Source organism: Corvus hawaiiensis, chromosome 30, assembly GCF_020740725.1.
Source record: "Corvus hawaiiensis isolate bCorHaw1 chromosome 30, bCorHaw1.pri.cur, whole genome shotgun sequence".
Classification (NCBI taxonomy): domain Eukaryota; kingdom Metazoa; phylum Chordata; class Aves; order Passeriformes; family Corvidae; genus Corvus; species Corvus hawaiiensis.
In genome coordinates, this window is record NC_063242.1 from 9487370 (window position 1) to 9511667 (window position 24298).

Consider the following 24298-nt stretch of genomic DNA (forward strand, 5'->3'; position numbering starts at 1 on the left):
ATATTTAAGAAACTCCTTTGTGAAAGTGCCTTGCATTATAGACAAAGCAATGTAGTCCTAGAGTCTAGGTTATATATAAAAGAAAACCCAAACCCTCTAATGATTCACCTCCTACTTCACCCCCTCATCGCTTTGCTTTACGCGAGTCAGCAAGAGCTATTTCCAGAGGGCTGTCAGACACATCAAAGTGACATCAGCAAATACTCCGTTATTACTATAAATGTAAATTGTAGAACTTTACAACGGTTTGTGTTGGAAGGGACCTTAAATATCATCTAGTTCCAACCCCACTGCCATGGGCAGGGACACTTTCCACTAGACCAGGTTGCTCAAAGCCCCACTCAATCTGGCCTTGAACACTGCCAGGGATGGGACATCCACAGCTTACCTGGGCAACTTGTTCCAGTGTCTCACCACCCTCACAGTAAACAATTTTTCCTAGCATTTAATCTAAACCCACCATCTTTCAGTTTGAAGCCACTCCCCCTTGTCCGGTCACTACATGCCCTCGTGAAAAGTCCCTATCTTTCTTGTAGTCTCCCTTCCATACTGGAATGAATAAATCATTCCCTGGCGTAGCTTAAGGCTATGTCTTCTCATCCTGTCACCAGTTAGTTGCCTGAGAGGAGAGGCGGCCCCCCGGCTACACCCTCCCTTCAGGCAGCTGTAGACACGCGGAGCTTCCGCTGGCGCTGCCGCCTCACCGCTGCCGTCCTGGCCCGCGGGCCCGGCTCCCGCGGCGGGGCGGGAGCGCCCGGCGCGGGGCCTCATGGGAACTATAGTTCTCTGTGATCCCGCCGGCGGGCGGCGGGGCGATAAGAGCTTCCGGCGTGCTTCGCGCGCAGCGCCGGGCGGCGGGCCCGGGGCGGAAGCGGGCGGACTACATTTCCCGAGGTGCTTCGCGGCCGCCTCCAGCCGGGCGGGCGGCGGTCCGCGCGGCGGTTGAATGCGCGCGGGCAGAGCGGCGCGATGGAGCTGTCGTCGCTCGTCAGGAAGCTCGGTAATGGCTCCTCTCCCTCCCGGCCCCTCCGCCCGCGGGGCTGCGCGCAGGGGCAGCGTGCGGCCCGCCGGGGCTCTGCGGGGGCACGGCCGCCCCTGCCCGGCCGCCCCTGCCCGGCCTGCGCCCCTCGCCGCTCCTCTGCCTGCTGCTCTTCCACTCCCCTCCCCGCTGCAGACGTGGAGGGGGCGGCGGCGCTCCCCTAGGGGGAAATGCTTCCCTAGAGAAATGCCAAAAGCTTCCCCTTCAGACACGGTGCCTTTCGATTCAGTGGACTTGTGTAGCTTTTTGTCCGGTTGGTGAGTCCGAGGCAGCTTTCCGTACCCACAGCGTACTCTGGTAGAGGTTCTGGCACCAGGTTATCTCAGTAGAGGTCCATTTGGCACCGGATTATATCAGTATATCTTATAATGTCTCACCGCTTTACAGTCATGCAAACACATTTGATTAGGTTGTTGCTGGTGAGTGTAATGATATTTGTCTTCCCGGTAGGCATAACACTGGCAGCACAGAAGCCAGCTTTTTTTCACAGATCTCTGGCAGTATTCTGTTACAACAAATAAGGAAAAAAAGTTATGTCAAGTAACTTTATGGGTGTCTTAATCTCTTTTTTTTGGGGCAGGTCATGAACTGACAGAGATAAGAGAGCGATCTCTGAAGACTATTCTGTTTAAATTAGACCACAACTTGATTTCCTATGCTGATCTGGTCCACGAAAAAGCGCTTTTTCGTAACCTTTTGGAGTGGTTCAATTTCCCTGTCGTACCAGTAAAAGAGGAAGTATTAAATTTTGTGAACAGTTTGATCAAGGTATGACATACTAACATTCTTTTTTTTTTTAAACTATCTGTCTTTATAATGCCAAAGCTAAATAAAGCTGGATATTACTTGATTTTTTAGCTCCATGTAATGAGATTTTTAGAGTGTTTTACAAAGACAGCCACTTTATTTTACAAATAAAGCCACTGCGTGTTGACCGAAATTAAAACAATTTCAGCAACTTCAAATGGGTCAGAGAGATAACTGAGAATTTTTTTTTTTCCTGAGTTTCTGCTTTAGTTTCTCTGCTGCTTCAGTTTCTCGTTTAGTGCTTCATTTTTAACTCGGAACATGATTTGCAGCTAAGCATTTGCACTGTTCCTGGAAAGTAAAGATTTGAACACTGGTATAACTAATTTGAGAAAATGTTACAGAACCTTCTGATATCTCAGATTTTTACATTATCATGTTTTAATCACTAAACTGCAACTATGCAGAGTTAAAAAACAACCCATCCTTGATACTGATGGATGGGTGTCATGGTTTAACCTCAGTCAGCAGCCAAGCCCCACAACAGCCACTTGCTCACTCCCCCACCAGTGGGACTGGGGAGAGAATCAGAGTGGTAAAAAGGAGAAGACTCATGGTTTGAGGCAAAGGCAGTTTCGTAGGAAAAGCAAGAGCTGTGTGCACAAGCAAAGCAAAACAAGGGATTAATTCACCACTTTCCACGGACAGGCAGGTGTTCAGTCACCCACGGTGACTTGAGAAAAAAAATGCCATCACTCCAAATGTCTCCCCTTCCTCCTCATTTCACCTCCTTTATAGACTGAGCATGCCATTGGAGCTAGATGATCTTTAAGGTCCCTTCCAACCCAGGCCTTTTTGTGATTCTATGATATGGAATATCCCTCTGGGCAGCTGGGGTCACCTGTCCTGGCTGTGTCTCGTCCCAGCCTCCCATGGGCTCCCAGATCTCTTGCCAGGAAAGTGGAAAAGCCTTTAGTTCTGTTTGAGCCCTGCTTAGCAGTAACAAAAACATCTCTAAATTATCAACCATGTGTTCAGCACAAATCCAAAACACAGCCCCATGCCAGCCACTGGGAAGAAAATTAACTCTACCTCAGCACAATGGTCTAAATGATAAAGGCAAAATCTAACTTAAGAATTACAATTATTTTCCTTATTCCCCCTGCTGCTCTGTATCTCCTGCCTCCATCCAGAGACCTTAAGACTCTTCAAACTAACTTTGTCAGTTATTTGTCTTAATGTAGCATCCACCTGCTGCCCAGAAAATGATTGGAATTGGTGCAGTGGAATTCTTCTCTCAGCTTCGCTCTGATGTGGATCCAAACTTGCAGGCCATAATTGATGGGATTGTGGATGGACTGTTTTTTCTTCCTTCTGAACTCCCTTCTAGTTCTTTATCAGTATGTTATCAAGCTCAGGCTCAGCCTTCAGCACATCAACCAGGTAAATTACATATTTTGAACTGTAATTTATTTTAAATTAAAATAAAGTAAATGAAAAGGCTGTGAGAAGCTGATGTTTTCAGGCATGGTAGGTGAATTATTCCTGAGAGATCAGTGAAGTGTGTAGTAATCAGATTCTGCCAGAGACAGTGTGACCTTAGCTAAATCACCTGGTAGCATTCCTGTAATGGAATTCCCTATCCATTTCCTTGATGTATAATATCTGTTTTCTGTAATGTACAAAGAGTATGACACAACTTCCAAGGACAGCTTTATGGCACCAAGTGTAGCAACTTAGAATCAATCTGTAATTTAGCCAGTATGCTTTGCAGCTATTCTTTGTATAGTAGGCTTTAGCTTGGAAAGCAATTCAAATCTTAAAAGAAAAAAAAAAAAGAAAACAGTAGTCGATCCTGGTAGAATGATTTTTTAAACTACAGTAGTTGTAGGCACTATCTACTTAGTATTGGATAAACACTTGTCATAGAAAAACACATAAACTTTATCTTTAAAGTGTCACATTGTGTGTGAAGGGCTATTGCTTGTGTCTGTTACCTAGCTCATTGTCTGTTACAATGATTTACATTTCCTCCTAGACGTAGTCTAACCCATGTGGTTCTCCTCTTCCTCAAAAATTTTAGAACAGAGTTGGAAGGAGAAAATTACCTATCATAGAGGTCTTTACTTCATCCTCCTGCTTATTGTGGGAAAGACACTGCTGTTACACAGTGCATGTAGTAGTAATGACCACACTGCTGTCACTCATACTGTGCAGTCACAGAGATAAAAGTAATATTTTGGTGGTTTCTGACGCCTCTCTAATGCTTGGAGTTTTAGTTCACTAGAACTATGTGCCTGGTGATTGATTTTTTACTTTTTTTTTCCTTCCTATGCCCACATAGGGGCAGATTTTTACTTAATGTTTCTACTGTATGGGGAAGAATAATCTTTTACATGTGCATTCTTAAATTATATCTTTCTGAAACTACTCAGAAGTTATTGTAACTACGGAAGTTATTTATACTGTAAATTGTATGCATGTGTGGATGGAATAATCTTAATGCTTCCTAACAGGAGTGTTGTATTTTTCTTTCTGTTTCAACTTCAGTTACTGGGAAAAATTGTAAACTGATAACCTGGCATTATCTAGTTTGATCCTTTGAACCAAATATTATGGTCTGGAGAGATTGCTTTTAGTGTTAACATTTCTTGTGTATATTTTTATACAGTTTGCATATGAATGACATGTAGCAACATACGTATTATATACAAAGGGCAACTTTTCAGGTGACCTAAGAAGACAGCAGTTTTGGTAGAAAGAGATTTTAAGTAATTAATTTAAAAAGTTAATTTTATTACTACTAATAGGTAGATTAAAGGAAAACCTTTTATTCTTTTATTTGGCTGCCAGTTCTCCATCAGGCAATATATTTTGTGTAATTGTTTTTGCTATTATTTATATGGTATGCAAACTAGTGTAAGAAAATGGAGAAAAAAAGTGCCCTTTACGGTTGCAGAATATGATTATAAAAAAATAAACATAGACACAGTCTCTTTACTCCATTTTTCTGATCATCTGAGACTATTTTAATCTATTAAGGAAACTGATTTAAAACTCAAGGGCAAAAGGGAGGTAGTTAATGAAAAGCATGACGATAAATCGAGTTTTTCTTTTTTGTGTGTGTGCATTTTTTAAACTTACCGCCTTTTTTTTTTATTTTAGTTCTGCCTCAAGAGGATTTATTCACTGGATATTTTTGTCAAAGTAGAAGTCATCTGCCGCAGTTACAAATACCTCCCAAAAGAACAGTTGGTATGTGTAGCTGTAAAATAATATGTTAATTACAGAAAGAGCTTAGAGTTGTAATTTAGATGGAATTCCATTACAAATGTGGATAGCAAAATTGGCTCTTCTTTTTCCTATTGTTATTCTGTGAAATCTACCATCACAGAAGCTACAATAAAATTGTTTATAAAAATGGCATTTATCTTAATAGGTATTTCCCTTTTCTAGTAAATAGTGTAGCTCTTTGGAATATCTAAAGTACATTAGAAAGTGCTGCAATTTTAAAAATTATTTAAATTGCTGGTGTTCTCTGGATGATCCATGCTTCATAATCAGAAGTGGCTAAAAGGTTTAAGTACCTTTTATTTCAACAAAACTTACTCTGGAGTACCTTTCTACTTTTTAGAAAACTGGTTTAGATGCTTGAGGAATCTTTGCTTTCTATTTAAATGAAAACCAGTATTATGCTTTGATTTTTTTTGTTGAATGATATAAAGTGTTTCACTGAGAAGCACAAATCAGTAGTATTTTGGCAAGTCTTTGCCTGTACCAGTATACTAGTAGCAGTTCACAGGAGAGCGTCGTATTTAAAATACATGCTGCGTTCTAGATTTTAAAATATGACTTTGCTGTCGCTGTAGGTAAATCACCAGTTGAGTTTTTTAGTAGCATATCAGCTATCTCAGGAATTGCACAATAATTATTACAAACTTTTAAGTTAAAAATAGCTTTAAAGTTATTTTCATTACAAAGTTACTATGTGCCGTAATTTTGTAAGAACAAGAATTTCTACCGCTGTAACAGTAAAACCGTGAGGCCAGTTTTCCATTTTTAAAAATCATGCTAGTGGATGAAATATTCTTTAGTAGCAGATCAAAATTATAATTTGACTGAAAGCATGATGTGGTGAATTGAGTATTTGTCCACTGATGCTGTGTTTGTTTGCTTAAGCTTCCTTCAATAAACATATTTCATTTGGATTTGGCATGACCTTAGTGAGGTTTTGGTATTGCTGAAAACTCTCATTAAAAGCATTTGAGTTTGTGCAAGTCTGTATTTACTAAAAGATATTTCTGTGTAAGATAGTATATTGTTTATAAGTTTTTTACTTTGCCTTGGATGTATATGATACAACATTTCTATAAAATACATTTGAAAACTTCCACTCTGTTTTTTGCAGTGAAATGCTTGAAATTTTCCACATTTCCTTGGCTAACTCTGACTTCAACAGATAGACATGTTCTTTCATCAAATGAAAGGTGCAGTAATACGAACCTTGCAATTTCCTTGTAGTTTTTATTTCTCGGGAATAGTGGTTGGAAATTTCTGTCCTTCCGCATCATGAGGCTGTTCCTGTGAATAACCCAATGAGCTAATTTTTGATAAATGGTTGTAAAAACTGGGCTGAAGTTGGGCAGTGTCACTCTCCATTTCTTGTATTTAAATTGGAGTATGTTTGGGTCTTTTGTTCATGACACTTCAGTCTGTGTTTTAAATTTCTTAAGTGGATCAAAGATTTCATTCAACTAATAATAGAACAAGCTGGAATAAAATCTTTATTTACTTTACCCCATGAGCAGTTGGCAGGAAAATCCCTACTGTCAGTAGTAGCTTAACTAAGTTTAGGCCAGTAAGTTTAGGTACAGGGCCTTATCCAGGCATCGAGTCATTCCAACTGTCTTTCTGCAGTGACTTTTTTTTTTTCCTTTAATTTAGAAAAAGTATTTGAAGTGCCCCAAGGAAAAGTTCTGTAGTTGGGATTCCTTATGAGTTGTCACAGAGCTGTGATAGATTTCTAGCATAGTTTTTTTTTGTGTGTTTGTTTTTTCCTTTTGAAAGATCTCTGAAGCTGGAGAACCTGTTTAGTATTTAATTTCCTTTATGCTTGAGAATAGAAAGAGAACACAGACTTGTAACACTGGACGTATTTGATATTTTAGAGTGGTTTCAGAAACAGTGGTTTCTAAAACAATTTTAAAAATTGAAGCAGACTATCCTAAAGATTCTTATTATTTACTAACATTAATCTTAGAGAGTAGCTAATAAATTTCTCCCTTTATGGAATTTCCCACATATGTCATGCAAGTGCTTTTAAGTTATACATGAACCTTAGTAATGAAAGAAACTTTCTTACTAGTATGAGTTATATTACTTGCAATATACCACTGAGATAATCACTAGCTTCACAGGGAATTTCCAGTAGTTCTTATTTTAATTTCAAATTCAGAATCAATAAAGTTATTTCTCTTTTTGGAACCTAATTTTACATGTGGGAACTGAGTTGGTTCTTTACTGTATATAGGATTCACATAGCTAAGGAATAATTCAACTTAAAACATGATATGACAATAGAATTACAGAGGTTTTTTCCTTTAGATTCTTCAGTGTTGTGGTTATAACTTTCTTGTAAAGACTTGTTCAGGCTAATAATTACTGGTTGGTTTTCTTTTCATTTTAATACATATTTAAATATGAACTTGTAGCTCTTTGAGAAGTAACAACCAAAGTTTAATTTGGAGTACGTGTGAGCTTCTTCAGGATGTGATTATGCAAGATTTTCCTGCAGAGATCTTCCTTCAAAGGCCAAAGATTGTACAGGCAAGAATTCACATAAAGTTTAAAGTTTTTATTGGTATAAGTTATGCCAAGGATGAATTGATGCAAATAATTCAATTTGTTTCTAAACAAAACAGTAAAACAGAAGTACCTTTATGCTAACTCTAGGTGCATAGGAAAGGGGACATTGGCTATATATTGTGGTTTTAAAGTTTTTTGCTTGTAATAATGTATATTGCTAAAAAGTAATGAAGTGTTTTCTGAAGTAATACTTTGTTTCTGCTGGATAAGATAGAATTTGTGTCCTTGTTTTAGACACACCTACTAATGGGCTCCCATAATGAAAATAAGTGACTTCTTTAGAAATTTACTGAGAAACTTGGCTTCTTCCTGCAAGGCCTAATAATCTTGCATTCAGTAAGAAAACAGTAGTTGAGCCTATTTATTCTTTGCTGTGATTCTGAAAAACACTTGGAAACGTTTTTGAACCATATTTAGTGTAAGACTTGCTGGCATGGTTGTTCATGAAGGTGATTATTGTTTGGGTCTTGGTGGTGGTGGTTTTGTCTTTGCAGAGCCTTTTATCTCTGCTAAACCTGGCTTTTGGAGGAGATGGAAGACACCAGTTGGCTTTGCAGTCTGTGTCATGCTTGCAACAGCTCTGCATCTTCTTGAGAAGGAGGCTTAACTTCCATAGAGATCCAAGTTTTTCTTCCTCAGAGCAAGGTAGGTCTTTTTATGTATTTGAGATACTGTTGTTTTTACTACAGATAAGATTGTCTAAAATGATGGCAGAAAAAAACCAAAACCAGAACCTTACAGCAAATGTAATCCTGTGAAATTGTTTTGCTATGGTGTTCAGTAGTTTTAATGTTAATTAAAAAAATGTCAAGTACTTGCATTGTTTTAAAGTACTTATTCAGTTTTAGTTTCCTGTGATTTCCCATTCATCAACTTCTCCCAGTATCCAATTGTTCGTATGTCAGCAGGGGAGGGATTTTTAGCTAGAACTAAATTAAGTCTGTAAAATAAAAGTGGGCAAAGTTTCAGAAAAGTTTTCAAGCTATTAGTACTTAACAATGTAGTTACTAATTTAATGAGCTATGTGAACTTTTTTTTTTAATGCTGATGGCTAAAAATAGTTTAATCATTGTTTTGAATTTTGCAGTCATGAGGGCTGCTTCACAATGATCTTAATGCTTAAATGTTGTAGCTTTAGTGGTGTAGATTAGTTATAATGGTCTTCTTGTTTCCATTTTGCTATCTGAATTGAATCAACTTTGTTTCTGTGCATTGGTAGTCTGATTCTCTGCATAAGATTGCCACTGTATTTGGTGTCTTAATAAATGATATTGTCTGCTAATTCAATTATAACATCAACAAGTCCAATAGCCTTACCCAGACACTATGTTTCTATTTTTAAAACTCAAGATTTATGAGTCAGCTGGAATCTTCAATGGTTTTTGCCTTGGAATTGGGTTTCCAAACTCTGCTACTTGCCAGTGATAAGTTGTTCTAGGTCATCAGTATTTACATGGTGTTTCCCATATCCTACCTTAGTTACTTGTACTGTTCACTATGTAGTATCTTTCAGAAAAATGGATTCCACTAAGGGAAAATACATTCTTTGTGTTACATAAAGGTACAGCTTCCCAGAATTCATCTATATCTTACTGTCAAGAAGCAAGAGGTGCTCCTCGTTCTCAGAATCCATCACCTGGAAGTAGTAGCCCTCGGCCTTTTGTAATTGGACGGACAGTTCAGCGTCCTAGAGGAGATGGTCAAGATTGGGATGCAGTATCTTCTAGGTGAATGAAATAGGAAATAACTTACACTTCAGTTAAAAACATTTTGATGTAGGATTATATTATCAGCTCCATGTCAGTGTGTGGAATGATGCAACTCTTTTGGTAATTTGTGAAGATTCGAACTACGTTAATGAATTAAACCATTCTTAAAGGGTTCGGAATACATAAAATCATTGCCACATTGTACCCAACCGCCATTTAAAACAAAATCTCTTCCTATCAATTGTTATTGCTTGTGCATGTATTCGTAAGACACAGAAAAGTGTTTATTCAGTCTATTGCTGGAAAGTCAGGGATATTTCTTTTTTTCAGCAGATGACCTCGTAAGTTCTTTTAAGTGGAATGGCCATCCTGTAGGTAACAGTATATAGTATTGTCAAACATACTTTGCTGCATAAAGATTTCTACTGAAGTCTTTAAAATTTGTTGTTAAATGTGGCAACAAATTTCAGCTCTATAACATCTAAAAATTTGACTCTTATGTGAAATTATAAATTGTCTGTACACCCTCACAATGTAGAAGTATTTGTTTGTGGTTTTGTTGCTCATCTTGACACAACAGACTTAAAGCTGCTGTTCAAGTACCAATGTCTTCTAGTATGTGGGATTTTAAAAGTCCTTGTAAATCTTTACTGTGTGGTTTTTGGCAGTTCTTTTGAGTCTCTGTGATGTATGGTCATTGTGGTTGAGTAACTCCTAGGTATCCAAATAGACTGTGATGAGAATAGTTCAATTGTAAATACATCTTGACAGTCATTATATTAAAAAGTTGTTTTTATTTAAGTCTAATGTATTAATTTTTTATCATATAACTAATATGGCACTGGCAATGAATTCCAGGCTTTTTGCCTTCTAGGACCCAGTCATTTTCCCAAGTTGAACAGTTAACAGTTTAATAGCAGCTGGTGTATATTGTGCAAGAGCAATGGCTTGGCTGTTAGTCTAGAAATGAAAGCTGCATAAGAATAAGTACCAGTTTGGGCAGTGATGAGACTTCTAGAAACCAGGTGGGAGTACTGATAGTGCCATATTATGAGCTGTTCATGACTGCGCACTTTTATCTTCCTGCATTCTGTGTGCTGCAGCAGACCTGCTCACTGCCCATGAATCTCATTTCTAACAAAATTATAATTTAGCCCAGAGGTAGCATAAAGAACAACATGATGTTGAATAGAAGATATGATGGAGGGAAACAACAATAGTGTTGCTCTGCTCTGACGTTGCTGATTTTGATAAGGAAGAGGGGATTTTGCGTTTAGTGAACCTTGTCTTTTTCTACGTAATTGTAATGTCAGTTTGTTTATTGCTATTCTATATGTAACTCTTCTTTTTCCTTGTTCTTTAATCTTGAGACTCTTCAATCTATCTGTTTGTCTGTTTCAAATTCTGCCTGGAAACTTAACCTTTCCTCTTCTGAATTGTTTTTATGATTGATACCTCTGCTTCTTTCCCTCTGGTAAGTGCAGCCAAACCCCAGTACATATTGCTTCTATTTTGCTTGTAGTTTTCTATTGACCTCTTAATCAGTTAGCATTTAACTTCTTATAGACATCTTTTACATTAATTAGACAGTAGAATGTAACACAGTCATGCCACAATTCAGTTTCTTCAGCTTGTTTAATAATAAAAAAAGGAACCAAACAAAACCCAGTTATAAGTCATACAGGTTTTTGAAGCAAATCAAGATTGCTGAATGCTGTTTGGGATAAGAAAACTTCAAAATATGTCCTGAGTTTTATTAGTTATAATGCTGACAGTGGAATTAGATTATTATTGAAAACAATTGAAAACTAGTACAGTTACGAACTATGTATTGTTCATAATATACGAACCATATATATTTAATAATAGATTCACATATCACATATAAAATATTTAATAATCACATATAAATATTAATAATAAATTTAATAAAATTTTAAAATGTCTAGACTTTAATAGCACTCTGTGTACTTTGTAATATATACTTGATTGCACTTAAGACTTTCTTGGACAAGGGAATATTTTCTGTTTTACAATGGACAAGGTAGTCCTAACGATTAAACATAGCTCATGCTTCTTAATTTTTCTTCTAAGGATTCTTGTGGCTAGCTATATAGAATGGTTTTAATATCGTAAGTATAATTCAGGGTGAAATTTGATTTAGTAAGTGGTCTTGCTTCAAGCAACTGATAGATTTTGTTAATCAAAAAAAAGTTTTAAATCAACCAATATTTCTCATGCAATATTGTATTCATTGCATGTGTATTTCTTCCAGTACACAGTGCTAAGGGAATTTGAAGATGACTGCCAAAACATTAGGCATTCACCTGTGGTGCTACCAGTTCTGACATTTAAAAAAACAACCAAACAAAATACCCCTCTTCCTGCAACACTGGTGGATAGCAGAGAAAGATTGGGATGGAAGGAAAGATATGCTTAAGGCAGGAGTAATGAAACTACTTGATGCTATTTTTAACATCTGTACATATGTGTTTTCTCTTTGCAAGAGTTAACTATGTTTCCTTTTTTTTTTTTTTTTTAACTTTTGTTTGCTTGTTTTAAGTGGAAACAGTACTCAAGCAAATGCAAACTCCAGAATCTCTCTGCATTCCCCGTTTGATGTAGGACATATTGACCTACCAGATATTGATAATGAGGACGTTTTGGAATTACAGATGAAGCAGCTTAGCCTCCCTCAGTTCTGTGTTTCCATCTTGGAAAATGCAATACCTCTTCTAAGAACAGGTGAGAAGGTTTTGAGTTAAGTATTTAACGTACATATCTTTCACTTCCTTAATACAAACCTCTTAAGGAGTTGGTGTTGTGAAGTGGGTGCCTCAAACACGTAAGGCACAGCTGATAACTGATGTACTGTGGCTGGTTGCAACAGGTCTTTTCTAGGGACTTTGTTCAGGTCACAAAGCTTGAGTCTTCTGATTGTGTTTCAGAATTGCTTCAGAAGTTTTAGGTACTTTTTACTGATAGTGGCAAGAACTGAATGTGTGGTGGAAAAATAGTGTAGCAGGATAAAATGTCATTCAGGAAGATGAAAAAATAATCACTCTTAAGCAAAGGTGTTCTGATCTCTTTGAGCATAGTTTTTTCCTCCGGTTCAAGAAATAATAAACCAAAATTCTGGTGAAAGGCTTGTTTTTATTCTTACAAATGCAGTAACAAATTATTTAAGAAATGTAAGTAATGATAGTCTAATTGCAATTATGATCTTTATTTTACTTTATAGAGGTTCTAAATTGCTAAGTCCTTTTGGAGGACAGTCTTTTTGCTCCTAGATTGTCTAAAATGGTATTTAGCTGTAAAATGTAATGTAATTCAAAACAGGTATTGGTAAATGTGGTAAGGTTTTCAAATATAGGAGCTGGAAATGTGCAACTATCTATGACTAAGATACTAAAAGTTAGAGGCTTCAACTTATAAAAATTCTATGAAATATGTATGAAAATTATTCAGTTCTTTTTTTTTTTTTGCTATAAACCAACTAAAATGAATTAAAGTTCTGTTTTTCCCTTTCAGAATAGTGATATTTAAATATTAATTAGTCACAAGCACATTCATGACTTCTAGCATCTTTTATTTATAATGTAAAACTGCAGAAAATGTATTTTCTGTCTTTTCCATTTCTGGCACCTGTCACTTCAAATCTGCAGAGTTTAAAGACAGTTTTTCTACCTTTCATGATTCTTTCTTTCAATCTTATCATAGACCTAAAATAGTTTCACTTTCGGGTAAAGTTGATCTGTCTTTGTTTACCTTCCCCTCAGGTTTTTTGCACTTTTTAAACTCTACTTGGTGATATTTTTTCATTCTTCCACTGTGCTGTAATGAGACACAGATTGTGGGGAAACTAGTATTTTTATCCTGTTCCTGTTGATCTGAAGGCACACTGTGAGACAGTGTGATATTGTGAGACAGTAGCACAGTTTCTCATGTGGTTATATTTTGGGTTGTTATCTTTAGTAAAGTCAACAGGCATTTTTATGAATGTTATTATCAACTTATATGGTATAGTGTAGATTTTGTTCTAGACGTTTTAACTACTGGGTAAAGGAAAAACAGTAAGCTTGTTGTAAAATTTGCTGCCTTTTATTTTGCAATATAATGTGTATATTAGTTAAGCTTAAATTCTATTCCTTGTGGAGATGTTCACTGGAATTTTTCTTCCTTTGTGCTGACTTGCCTTGTGAGTGAAGTCATTGCAGAAGTCAATAGTGGTGTGGGGTTCTTTTGGGTTTGGTATGGTGGGGGGATTTTGTTTGTTTGTTTGTTTTGTTAAAATGGAAAAATTTATTAAGTTAAATTGGCAACGTTTTGACTAAAATCAATGGAAAACAGCACTTCTGTGAGATAGGTCAAAGCAAGCTTTCAAAAAGGCCTTGTGCCATTTTCTGTCATATGCTCACCCAAAGCAGATCACTCAAGCCGCACATTATCACTCCATATCTAGTCACATACAGAGATAGAAATTTTTTCCTCAAGTATATCAACAAAACTTCTTCAGTGTGTAAAATTTACAAGAGGTAGAAAAAGGAACAAATAAATTAATGTTTAATTATAATGAACAAGTAGAGCTTTATGTTTTTTAAACAGGCTTTGTTTTGAGGATTTTGAAGGATGCAGAATTTTTATCTTAGTTAAAAAATACATTGAAAATTCAATGGTGTTGTGTGAAATCCATCTATGATTTTAAATAGAAACTTACCATCAACAAGAAAATAAGCCAACAGTTGCACTACATTGAATATTTAAGGGAAACTGTCACCGTATGGTTCCTTAGGATGTCAGACAGTTTTGGCATCCTCTCTTGTGTGAGGTTGAAAATATTTGGTTTGGCTCCAGATATTCTGCCTTGTTCTTCATGAAACCATTTAACTCTTCTGTTTTCTCATTATCTCGGGACATTAGGTGGAGGCTTATATTTGTAGTAAATGTAGGCTGTACATGTCTAAGCTTGGGCCAGCTTTTCTTGTGGGCACATATTCAAGCTCAACATTTTACCAAGGATAAAAGTCACTAATAGACAAGATCAGCCTTGTTATTAAGAGACACTCAGAAGAAGAAATGAAAATGAATAAATACCAGCCTAAAAGCAAAGGGGAAACTGTTACAGAGAACTGTGCAAGTAGATAAAGTGGGTATTCATCTTCTTGTCTTCTAAAAGATCTCAAGCAAAATATTCTGTGAAGAAAGGCACTCCTCTACCAAAAATGCAGATTAATGGGAATAGATAATATATACAGAAGATTTTTAACACAGCTATCTGGATGGGGAAAATTAGTGACTTTATTATGAACTTTAAAAAAGTTCAGTAATCATATTTACAGCTGTAGTAAAGTTCATGATTATTTTCTTAAGTAATTTCACGATAGGTTTTAAGGAAATGCAGATTTTTTTCCAAGTATCTAATTGCTTTAATCTGTCATGATTTTGTCTGGTTGTTGTCTTCTGTGATTCAGAGCTATTAGTGGTTTAAGACAGTTAGCATTAGTTTTGTAGAAGCATATAGGAAAATTAAAATACCAGAATTTCATATTTGGAATAATCTCTTGTGTCTTCTGAATATGATACTAAAATATTTTGTCTGTACTTGAATTTATCCTCTCATTTGTGTTCGTAGGCAGTAGGAGAGTGACGATGGAGGTTCTTGAATTGCTTGTTGAAGACATGTTCCTTATTGGTGATGCTATTTCTGAAAATGTTTGGGAAGATGACAGCCTTTTTGCATTGGAATTGGTAAGGTTCTTCAGACTTTGATCAGCCATATTTGTCTCCTTTTATAAGCTTCTGACATTTTCTGTGGTGATTCATATATCTAAGCTTCTGCTGAGCTGTGCTTTTGAAAATTTTAAGTAGTTTATTGCTAGTTCTATTGATGACACAATTTTTTTAAATGTCAGTTCTTTTACCAGACAATACTTGGAGTTTCACCTCAAGAAGATAAGCAGCCATTGAGAGAAACACATGTAGGGAAAGGAATCTGAGGGAAAAGCACTGACTACAAATGTTGGGGACCAATTTGATGTAAAAAACAACTTTCCCTTTCTTTACTCCTTATAAACTATCTGTTTAAAATTAGGGAGATAACTGTTCAGATCCAAACCTGGAATTCTAAGATACATGCTATCCATTTCCTACCCAGGAACTATAGATCCTTGCACAAATTTCTGATATTCTTAACAATGTTGCTTAGCTGGGAAAGAAAGGAGAGGCCTTTTTGGCCCAGCAGAGGTTCAAAGCATCAAAGTGCTGTTGATGAAACAACTTAAATTGCTGAGCACAGTTGAGAGTTGTCATATACAGGAATTATAAAATTAGTGAATAGCAGATAAAATAATTATGGCTGACTTGCTGTTTTGCGGACAAGTGAAAGCTGAAGCATAAGCTGGCATGGCTCAGGCATGTAACAAATGTACCAGAGCTGCAGACTGAAACTTGTCTAAAGACTTGAATTAAATGTAGTCTTAAATGCACCTGACTTGAGTTAGAATTCATGAAAATATCACTGAATATGAAACAATAACAGCTGCATTATAAATTAATTAAAATACTGCTGTATGCTTCCCTATTCTCTATTTTATAAATGTTAATATTTATATTATTTATAGGACCTATTAGCGAATGAGAATTTTTTCTTTGAATTTAATATACTGATCTGTGAAAATCTATTATAATTGATCAACATCATATCAGTGCTGAAGATTTCTTGCAGAACATTTAATCTCAGAAGCTTAATATCTCTTTGTCTACTTGTTTTATGACCTGAATCAGTGTATTTCATTGCCTATAAATCTATCAAACTACAGTAGAATATATTATATGTATACCATACTGATTTTTATTAGTAGGATAATGTTTGTTTCCAGGTTACTAACAAACAAACCTCTGCAAATAAAGTGGGTAATGGTATACAGTTATTGATTTTTTTTTAAATAGGAGAGAGGAAGAAAAAAACTTTGCCGCTTCCTCCGAGAATCAACAGGGATGAAAAACTGATGTTTTCAAAGTTATTGTGAATTGGTTTGGAAAGGGTTTTTTTTTTATTATTTTTCAATTTTAAGGTAAAGCTTTATTAGCAGGTTCAAACCAGGACTTAATATTTCCTTATTAAGACTGAACTTCAAAATAGGTAAAATTTCAGAAGTTCAAAAGTGTAGTGAGCAGAAATTAAGAGCGTGGGGGGAGAGAAAAAAGTGAGAGAGGAAAGGGGAGGGAGCAGCCAGGAATGGGTAGTTACTGAGCAAAGTATTCTGAACTAAGAGTGAAGGTAGACTGATGTCTAGGACTAATGCATTAGTCCCAGCACTAGGACAAACACAATGCTGTGTATTTTGTACCATTTATGCAATTTTAGCTTATGTGGCATAATTGTGTTAATGATACTGCAGGTGCTGTGTAAACACTAAATACACAGTGATGTTTCATTTTTTTCTAATTATTGTATTTCTGATTTTTTTTTCAGAAAGACAAATTGCTTCTGGTCCTGGGTTTGCTTGGAGAGACTATATTATATCACAAAAGCAATATGAGTGCAGAACAGCCCAAGGTGATGCTGGTGCATCACAGAATGGCATTTATTAGTGTTTCACTCTTCACTGTTAGATTGCTCCAAATACTTCTCCCTGTAGAAAAGGTATGTCATCACTAATTATAAGTGATTGTCTCTTGGTTTTGCATTTAAAGATGGCAGAAAGAGATACCTTCCTCAGGGATTAATACTGAGAAAATAGCCCCATGGACAGAGAAATTAATCTGATTTGCATTAGCTGGTGTATGATCACAGATAGCAACTTCATCCGTTCTTCAGTTGCCAGTGTATTCTGCAGATAACAAATCTTAAAATAACCATTTTTTGACCAGTTTTTGAATGAGTTTTTGAAATTCAGTGTTCTTTTTCCTCCAGTAATGTTTTTTTCTGGTATGATGTATGGTTTGCAAAGCTCTGCTGCCCCCTGCTAGTTTATAGTATGCATGCAAGTAAGAGTAGAACTAACACAGCATTTTACAATCATCACTCTTAATCTGATGGAATATAGTAAGCAATTATATTTCATAAATTAGAGTGATTTTAATTGGTCTTTGCTTCCAGTGCTCTTTAGAAGAAATTCTGTTGTAGCCCTTGGGGTTGGGTTTTTTTGTTTTTTATGGTGGAGGTGTTTTTTTCTTTATTTCAGATGGGAAGGTCTGATCAAGTTTTTATGTGGTGGAAAGTGTTAGATGTTTAAACCTGAATGGGTTTAAATTTTTTGGACCACTTTTTAGTGGAATGTAGCTTTTCTTAGACATTATTCAATCAGAGTAGAAGATCCATTTTCAGTTACAGGGTTTTTGTCACAAATATTAAGTCTTGTACCTGAAAATAAGTGTAGACATACTAATCTAATGACTTTTTATAATTTTTGTCTTTTATGTTCTTGTGACCTAACACAAAGTTTCCATTCTGTATGTAACGAGTTGGAACAAAGTTACTGTATTTGACATCACAATTTGAGTTGAAGGAATGTACACTTGCAGTTAAAAATAAAAGAAAAAACCCAAACCAACAAGAAAAATCCCAGTCCTTAGTTTGCAATATGACCATGTGGAATTGTAGACAGTTTTTTATTAAATACAGAAATAATTGTGGTCTATGTGTTCTCTGCCATCTTGTGGTCAGACAATGAATTGACTCCAGCAGTGTTTGTGCCGTGCCTGGATCATGCATAACTTTTGTGACTGGTTGCAAGTCTGATATTCGGAGTGACATCTAATTAACTATCACTTTTAATGAAGAAAAAATAATTATTCCTGTAGAACTCATTTAATGAAATATATTTCTCTAACTTTTAAGTAGCAACAATATTAATTGTACTTGTTGAATGATTGCAAATGCTATTGTTGGTTTTGCTGTATTTTCAGGCTGTTATTCTGACAGCTGCTTTCTTTTTCAAAGGCGAGTAAAGTTACACAAAAGAGTTTGCTGAACGCTTTATTCCTTCTCTCACTGGATATGTCCTTCTCCTTGGAGTACCCAAGCATTCATGAATCCGTTGCAGCCTATCTGGAGCAGATGAGTACTGAGAACTACAGTATTTATAAACAAGTTTCAGAAGCTGCATATTCGATTGAATGCACTTGTAGCTTTATGGTTGAAGTGCATAAGGAGGTGTGAAACTTTATTATTTAAAATATTTCCTGTAGACAAAGTTCTTTCCTCACTTCCTTTCCTCTGTTGTAAAAATTATAGTGTAGCATAGCTGAGGAAGATCCCTAAGTATGAGTATTCTGTAGGATACCAAATGTAGTCATGATGTTAATATTAGTCATGATGTTTGTGAAAAATCTTATCTGAAGTAAAAACAAAGAAATAAACAATTGGAGATTGGAAGTAGGCATGGGGCAAAGAAGGAAGAAGCAGCAAATACTCTGCTTATTTATACAAACATATACTTGTATATACATATATATCTTTATAATAAATATTTATATATATATATTTATATAATACACCATTTATTTTATATTTATTTAAATATATAGTGTGGGTGTATGTGTGTTGTCCAGGAGTTAAATATATTGTTCAGAAAATTTTAAATCCCAAGTACTTTGGCAATTGCTGGCAATTGCAGCTTTAATAAACAACTACTGGACTGGCTGAGATTTGTGTTCCAGTTTGTTATGAAGACAACTGCTTTATTAGTTAAGAGATTCTAGCACAGTACTGAAATATTCTTCTCCATTATCCAAAGGGATAAGCAATTTTGCACAATACTGGTTCCATTGATACTAATATAAATGAGTAACATACAGCAATATAAATATAGTGCTGTCTTAAATCAGAGTTAATCTATCCTTTGTCTAGGCAGGTTCTGAACTTTATAGAAGCAATACTTTGCTCATAAAATGCTGTTTACAATAAAGTTAACTCCATCAAATTTAAATGGCTCATGTTTAATGTATTTGGTAACCAAATATGATAAAGACATATGTACTTAAATTTAAAAAAAAAATCTAACTTGCTCTTTAGTAGTGATACATTAAAAGTTTAGTAGTTAAATCTTTTATTATGCTCTTCTCACATAAAATGCATATTGATTAAAAAAATAGTAATTTGAATAATGTTATAGTGTTTGTGCTGTGAAATGTTAGACATACATTATTTCTACTGAGTTTAATAGAAGTTTATTTGGATTCAGCAGCTCAAGGGCTTTCAGGTCCGAGGAATAGGTTCTAAACTGTTTTTTGTTGAAACGTATTGAATTAGTTAATTATAAACTTCTCTGTGAAAGACTTAATATTCAATTATGATAAATTCTGAAAGATTATGCAGTAATATTGGATACTTTTAATTTTACTGGTTTTGCTAGTTTCATTCTTTCTCTTCATTTTACTTCACAGGGGGACAAGAATCTTTCTGAGTTACTAGAATTGGCAGATCAGGCCTTGAGTAGTCTACCCTTCCACCTACACTTTCCCTTGCTTCAGGAATGCATTCACATATGCTCAAATATGTGAGTACACTGCTATTTAAAACTCTGCTTGAGAAAATAAAATCGGTCATTTTTTTGGTGGATAAGGTTTCTCAAATAGGAGCCCAACGTGTTTATTCCCTGTATGAGCAATTATTTTCTTTTAGCCATTGAACAGTCTCTTCAAACTGATTTGTGCCATTCTGTAGTGGATTTCTTGAAAACTGAATTTGAGTTGCTAAACGCTTTATGTTATATTTTATGTATGAGCTTTTATGATTTTGTATGTAAAGTTATGTGATTTATAAGGAAACAGTCTTAAACACTTTGCTTTCTTTCAGACTTCTTTAAAATCCTTTGCTCTGAGTGTATTTGTATAACTTATTTTTTTTTACTTTCAGAAGTCGTAAAGGACTTACTTTATTGTAGATGCTTTCTATTACAATATGGCATCTCTTTTATTAAACAGCATGTTTTTATTGCTTTTTAGATTTTTCCATGGCTTTGGTTAGAGAATAAGTAACCTTATGGTGCCTGAAAAAGTTCTTTCTTGAACAACAAAAATTTAATTTTGTACTGATTCAGAACTTGGCTTTAGGGAATTTTTTCAAAGGAGACTGCATTTAAGAGCTGTCCAGTAAGTGATTTTAAATTATGAAATGTCAGAATGTTCTTCAATGTTCTAATGCTTTTAGAGTTAATTATTGTTTGATTACTGTTTCAGGCAGTAGGAAATTCAATTCACTTCATGGTAGTGAGATGGACTTTTACCTCTATAATGAAAAAATTCTAAAAGCACAGGTTTTTTCTATAATCATGTATATGATCAAAGATGTCTACTGAAGCTCAAGAGAATTTTATGTTTTCAGATGAACATCAAATTTCAGGCTCTTAATTTTGATGAGAGAATTTTGAAAAACTATGGTCTTTGATTACCTACACGTTAAAAAGAATAAACATATGCAAACACAAAGATTGATACTATGATTTTGGCAAATATGTTGTGATCTCTGAACGTTTTTCTGTTTTTCAGAATGTATACCATTGCAGGAAGCTTTTTTCAGAGATTATCCTGAAATTTAACAAGAACATTTTTGTAGGCATCTCTAGGTAATGTAAAATAAATTAGTGACGTTAACTATTTTTAATTTTAGTTGGAAGTCTGCCAAGGCCAACTCATTGCTTCAGGCAGAGGGTCAGAAGTTGCTTCTCCGTCTATTGTCTCATCCTTTGTTGAATATAAAAGCTGAAGCCTATCACTGCTGTTTGGAAGTGGTTAAGGTTTGAATTAATGCTTAATTAACACTCTTGGTGGTGCCCTCGCTAATGCATGTTATATGGTTTTGTCATTAAAAGCATTTCTAATGCAAATTCAGTTTACCATGTTATATGCTGAAAAATCAGCATAGGCCTGGGCTTGCAGTTCACTGTTACGTTCTTGGTATTAAGTCTGCTTGGTTAGGTTAGACTTCAGGTACTGCACTTAAAAATTATGTTTAAAGAACATGTAAATCCTTTTATGTACTACTCCTGTTGTTGTTTGTTGGTTTGTTTTCTTTGGGTTTTTTTTCCATGTTTTGGGGGGGTAGCAGGGGATGGATGGTGTTGTGTGTGTCTTGGGTTTTTTTATAGGGATATTTTGTCGCGGCCTTAGTTTTTTGTAATGATAGCCCAAAGGATAAAGAGCATGAACTTGCTGAAAGTATGGCTGCACTCTATGCTGGGAATGGCAATGTCGTATTTATCAAGTCGTTTTAGGTATTCAGTAATATTGGCTCACAAAATAAAAATCTTTTTTGTGTTTGGATATAATACCTGATTGAAATTTTTGTTTTCTATAATGGTTATAATTTGTACTTAGTGTGCTTGTAGCACAGTTCAATAATGGACAACTATGCTGGAGCTAGTGTCTCTGAAAAAAAGAGTATATCCACTGAATGACACTTCTGTTTTTGTGATATTTTTACCAGCCTGTTTCAGGTTTTTCTTATTTTAATGTAATGCCAAAAGTTGTCTTATTTCATGTAATGCCAAGCAACACGCACGGGTTTTCTAATTTATTTTCACAATTATTCGAAATAAAACCAAAATGATTTTCTATTTCTTAGTCCTTGTGTAGTAACAGGAGTTTTCAGTCAGTGATCCAAACAGTTTATATTTCTTCCAGGGCTGTCATGTTTAGCTTTCAGAACTAGTCTTCCAAAGCGCATGGAGAAAGTCTTTAACTGCATGACAACTTCGGGCTGTCTATAAAACAAGATGTAGTAGTGGAGACTGTCCTGAATTTTTAAACTAACAGACTTTATTTTTACTCAAGGACTGTTTAGGTATTCATAATATTGCAAAGCCTATGTCTTCAATCTGCCAGGGAGTACATTTTCTTCTACACCCTAAAGTGTTATATGAAATCTGTACATTCGGCCTTCAAGAAGATAAGAATGAGGTACTGTATTTACTAGCTGCATTTGTAGGTTGATGTGCATGCAGAGTAAGTGTTGATATTCTCCACAGTGGTCTAATGCTTACCTGAAGTTTTGACTAAATATGGTTTCTTGCATAAAGAAAAGCTATGCAAATAGTAAGGTTGTAGTCAATGGAAAGATTTTATTTTTAACAATGAATTCAGAGGAAAGATAATATTATGTGCATGGGATGCTATTAACTGTAATAAAGGCCAGTGAAAAATGAAATATGTTTTTTACTTTTTTTGTGTAATATATTCAGCCCTAGTAAAATGTACATATGATGAAAAAGTTATGTACGGTGCTTTACATTTATGGGAAACATGAACTTTTAAGTATCAAGCCTTTGTAAAAGTGCGGCAATGTCTGAAATGGTTGAGGAACAAAAAGACACTTTAAATCTTCAAGTCTTTGCTATAAAATTGTATTTCACCGCCACAAACATCTGTGTTTAAATATAGTTACCTGAGTATTATAGAAGTATTTTACAATGTTATAGAACAGGACCAAATTTCCATTGGGTTCATTTATATGCATGACTGCTTAACATATGTGCACTATTTCCTAGCCTATAGAGCTAGGAAAGTAGGGAGTTGTGAAAGGAAGATAAAGTTACTTATGTTCTTCTTAACAACTCACTCACAGCTGATCTATAACATCCCTGCAGTCAGAAAGAACACTGACTAACAAATTATTTATATATTTTTTAGCTTCTCTTCTGGAATGAGATTTTTTTTTTAAATTCAGTACTATGCACAGCTCCATTTAGAAGTGATTTTTTTTAGATGTGAGCATTTTAAAGAGAAAAGTAAAATATCTTTGAGAATGTGCTATATGTTTATGCTTTGTGTATAATTTATCTTTTGCAAAGACAGCATTTATTTTGTCTACTCCATTGGATATGTTATTAAAAAGACTGACAGTTTTCTCTGTTAGTGGTTGGTCGAGCAAAAGAAATAGATCTCAATTGATACTGAATTTAAAGTATCAGAGATGGACATATTTGTAAATATGCACTCATTTGTTCTCTACCTTACAATGCATTTTTATTACACTTCCAACAAAATAGATAATATCATATCCAAGTATGTTTTTATTTATTTTACTTCTTGGCTGTATAACTGCTGCTTAAGTTTTCATAAAGCATCAGTTTAATCTTTCAGGCATGTGACAATGAGAAAAAAAATTGAGAAGAACCTTATATTTCAAGGTTAGGTTTGATATTTGCCATATGATTTTATAAAGCCAGTCTTTCTCTAAAGATAGACTAGAGTGATATTATGAAATGCTGTCCTTGTTGCCTGGGGTGAGAGGACTTTTAGCTCTTGCATAAAATGCAGAGTTTATCTGCTAAAGGTAGGTGTTCTTACACTGTAGAATGAAAAGTTAATTCTGATAAGCTGGGCTTTTTTCCTCTATTCCCATTGCAGTAATAATTTTAGCTTGTAAATACTCTAATATTGTGTATCGTATAGATTATATACTAGATACATGAATGCAGTGTAACTGCTGTATCATATAGCTTTTTTGATTTTGATAGAGAGCTTCAGATGAATTATGATACAGTTTGAAATATTTGGTAGCCTTATTAGTTTGACTCTTTGCCTCAGGTGAAGTGGCTCCATAACAGGCTTTAAGTCTCTTGTCTTCCTGTGAAGTGGCCCCATAACAGGCTTTGAAAGTGAAGTGGCCCCATAACAGGCTTTAAGTCTCTTGTCTTCCTGTATCTTCAGAAGCATATCATAGACTGGGAATAAAATGCCACAGAAAGGCAAAGTCAGGAAAGAAAAGAATAAGAGTTTCTTTTACCTGCAGGATAGAGGGACCAATAGGTGGAGAAGTTTAAGTGATGATTTATTTTATTTCAGAAAAGACAAACCAGAATTCTAAGGGGAAAATGATTGAGTGCTGTTCAGGCAGAACTATTTGTTTTCGCATGAAGGCTTTTCTAACAACTTAATGCTTAGTGTAACTGACAATTTAACTGTAGCTTTCTGCAGTAACAATATTTTGTCT

The 24298-nt window shown here is 35.2% G+C and overlaps 1 protein-coding gene across 3 annotated transcripts in view; it reads left to right on the forward strand.

Moving 5' to 3' along the window:
- Positions 1-915: 915 nt before the first annotated feature.
- The window catches only part of RTTN (rotatin), an 80322-nt gene continuing 56939 nt past the window's right edge, over positions 916-24298 (forward strand). For 2 of the 3 annotated variants that reach the window (XR_007200456.1, XM_048289554.1), the window contains exons 1-15: positions 916-1000; positions 1620-1807; positions 3031-3229; positions 4952-5041; positions 6195-6273; positions 7498-7612; positions 8146-8296; positions 9213-9378; positions 11924-12105; positions 14993-15108; positions 16835-17005; positions 18305-18517; positions 19750-19862; positions 20975-21101; positions 22138-22263. Coding sequence is in view for 2 of the 3 variants with exons in the window: in XM_048289554.1 (XP_048145511.1) it covers positions 970-1000; positions 1620-1807; positions 3031-3229; positions 4952-5041; positions 6195-6273; positions 7498-7612; positions 8146-8296; positions 9213-9378; positions 11924-12105; positions 14993-15108; positions 16835-17005; positions 18305-18517; positions 19750-19862; positions 20975-21101; positions 22138-22263 (2067 nt within the window). In the remaining variant the exon portion in view is untranslated. The remainder of the gene's footprint in view (positions 1001-1619; positions 1808-3030; positions 3230-4951; positions 5042-6194; positions 6274-7497; positions 7613-8145; positions 8297-9212; positions 9379-11923; positions 12106-14992; positions 15109-16834; positions 17006-18304; positions 18518-19749; positions 19863-20974; positions 21102-22137; positions 22264-24298) is intronic. The other variant, XM_048289555.1, reaches the window with a different exon arrangement.